The sequence below is a fragment of the Geospiza fortis genome, unplaced genomic scaffold (genome assembly GCF_000277835.1).
Source record: "Geospiza fortis unplaced genomic scaffold, GeoFor_1.0 scaffold425, whole genome shotgun sequence".
In the NCBI taxonomy this organism is placed as follows: Eukaryota; Metazoa; Chordata; class Aves; order Passeriformes; family Thraupidae; genus Geospiza; species Geospiza fortis.
In genome coordinates this window covers 2,820,885-2,822,645 of record NW_005054387.1, presented here as the reverse complement: position 1 = coordinate 2,822,645, position 1,761 = coordinate 2,820,885, and the positions used below count along the sequence as shown (strand labels likewise).

The following is a 1,761-nucleotide window of genomic DNA, read 5'->3' as shown; positions in this document are numbered from 1 at the left end:
GGATGCTCCTCACTTGTGCACGGGATGCTCCTCACTTGTGCACGTGTTTCTCCTCTCCCTCTCGGCTCCCTCCTCAACCAGTGGCCCTGGGGCTATTGCCAGACCCCTTGGGGCTGCACCCCACTTTGCTGCACAGTACCCACTAGTCTGCATGGACAGGGGAGGGTGAACTACAGCCAGTGGCTTTTGGGGACTCTGTAATTGCCTGTCATGGGGTGGCTGGTAAGAGCAGAGCACAGCTTGCCCGGGGTGCTGTGAAGAGCCTCATGAAAAACACTCAGGAGGTATTTGAGTAGGAAGGAGGCACGTTCCCGTGGGCAGAGGACAGGGGTGCCTGTTTCCTGTGCTCATCCCTGCCTTTCTGCCCACTGTGCAACCTTCCTGGCCCTGGAGGATGGGCTTTGCCCTCCTCCCTGTTCCCTACCTGCACACATAAAGGTGAAATACAGGGACTGTGAGGACGTACCTTCCACGGGCCCATGGGAACAGGCAGAGGGTTTGTCTGAGCCATCTTTGCTGCTGCTGGATCGGTGTCTGGAGAAGGAAGGAAAAGCCATTTTTACTGCATCATGTCGCTGTGCATCCCCCCCTCGCGAGGCTGGGGACAGGTCTGTGCCTGCCACCCACGGTGTCTGTTCAAGGACAGCTGCCCCACTGCTGGGGACAAGCCCCAGCAGCCACAGGGAGACCCTCTTGCCAGCCCCAGGATGGGGAACTGGACACACTAGGGGGCTGTGGGACACATCCAAAGCAAGGTGTTCCCTCCTCACCACTGCAGTGCCCCTTCCCTTCTCCCTGCCATGGCACGGAGCCTGCACTCCCACCAGGGCACAGTGCCCAATCCCCCTTTCTCCTTCCCCGAGGCCAGACCACTGCTAGGAAGAACAGCCCTGAGCCAGAGCAGGGGCCTTCAGTGGGCACGGGCTGCCCTGTGCCCGGCAGTGTCCAACAGACCCGCCTGGTCCCCTCTCCCTGCCCACTGTCCCCTGGAAGGCACGGTGGGCTCCCAGGGACAGCCCTGGCTAACGGTGGGAGATGCCAACCATGCCGGTGGGTGCCGGCAGTGGGGTGCCCTGCTGTAGAGGGGCTCTCAGCCCCCCCGGCTGCCAGCGGGGACGTGTGAGCCTGTCTTATGCCACGGAAAACAGCGACAGTCCCTCTGGGTGTCTTTTGCCACCAGGCAGGAGGAAGGGTGCCTGCCCAGCAGGCTGGCAGCAGAGGGGTGAGGTGGGAGAGGTGCGCATCGGTCCAGGACTCACCTAGCTCAGGCGGTTACTGCTGCTTCGCCCATGTAATGTTTGCCTACTTCAGCGGCTCAGCTTTTATAGGGTACTGCTGGCCGGGAACCGGTGCCAGCGTTTGCAGAGCCGTCAGCACAATGCTTGCTCTGGCATTGTCCTGCTGATCCCAGGAGATTTCAGCTGCTCATCCCCATGGTCTGAACATTCTTAGGGAAAAAAAAAAAAAATTTGAAAAGTAAAAAAAAAAAAAAATCGGGGCGGCTGTTTGCACAGATAATCTTGGGCACAAATGACTCAACGATTTGACCGCGCTGGCATTTTCCAGGGGCAATGCACCGCGCCATCACGGGGTGAGCCTGGGGGCTGGCCTGGCCCTGGCGCCAGTTGGCACCGTGGGCACGGCGGGGACACCTCCCCGTGAGACCCTGCGGGTGGTGGGCTCGGCAGGGTGTCTACCAGGCACTGTCACTTTGCTTCACCACCCAAGGCACGTTCCCTGTCACTGTGCTGGCGTGGACAC

General features: G+C 60.4%; 1 protein-coding gene across 1 annotated transcript in view; it reads right to left on the bottom strand.

Moving 5' to 3' along the window:
- Window positions 1–539, bottom strand: part of CRYBA1 (crystallin beta A1) — a 3,792-nt gene extending 3,253 nt beyond the window's left edge. Inside the window, exon 1 of the mRNA XM_031060661.1 lies at window positions 467–539. Coding sequence (XP_030916521.1) covers window positions 467–511 — 45 coding nt within the window. The 5' untranslated portion in view covers window positions 512–539. The remainder of the gene's footprint in view (window positions 1–466) is intronic.
- Window positions 540–1,761: the final 1,222 nt, after the last annotated feature.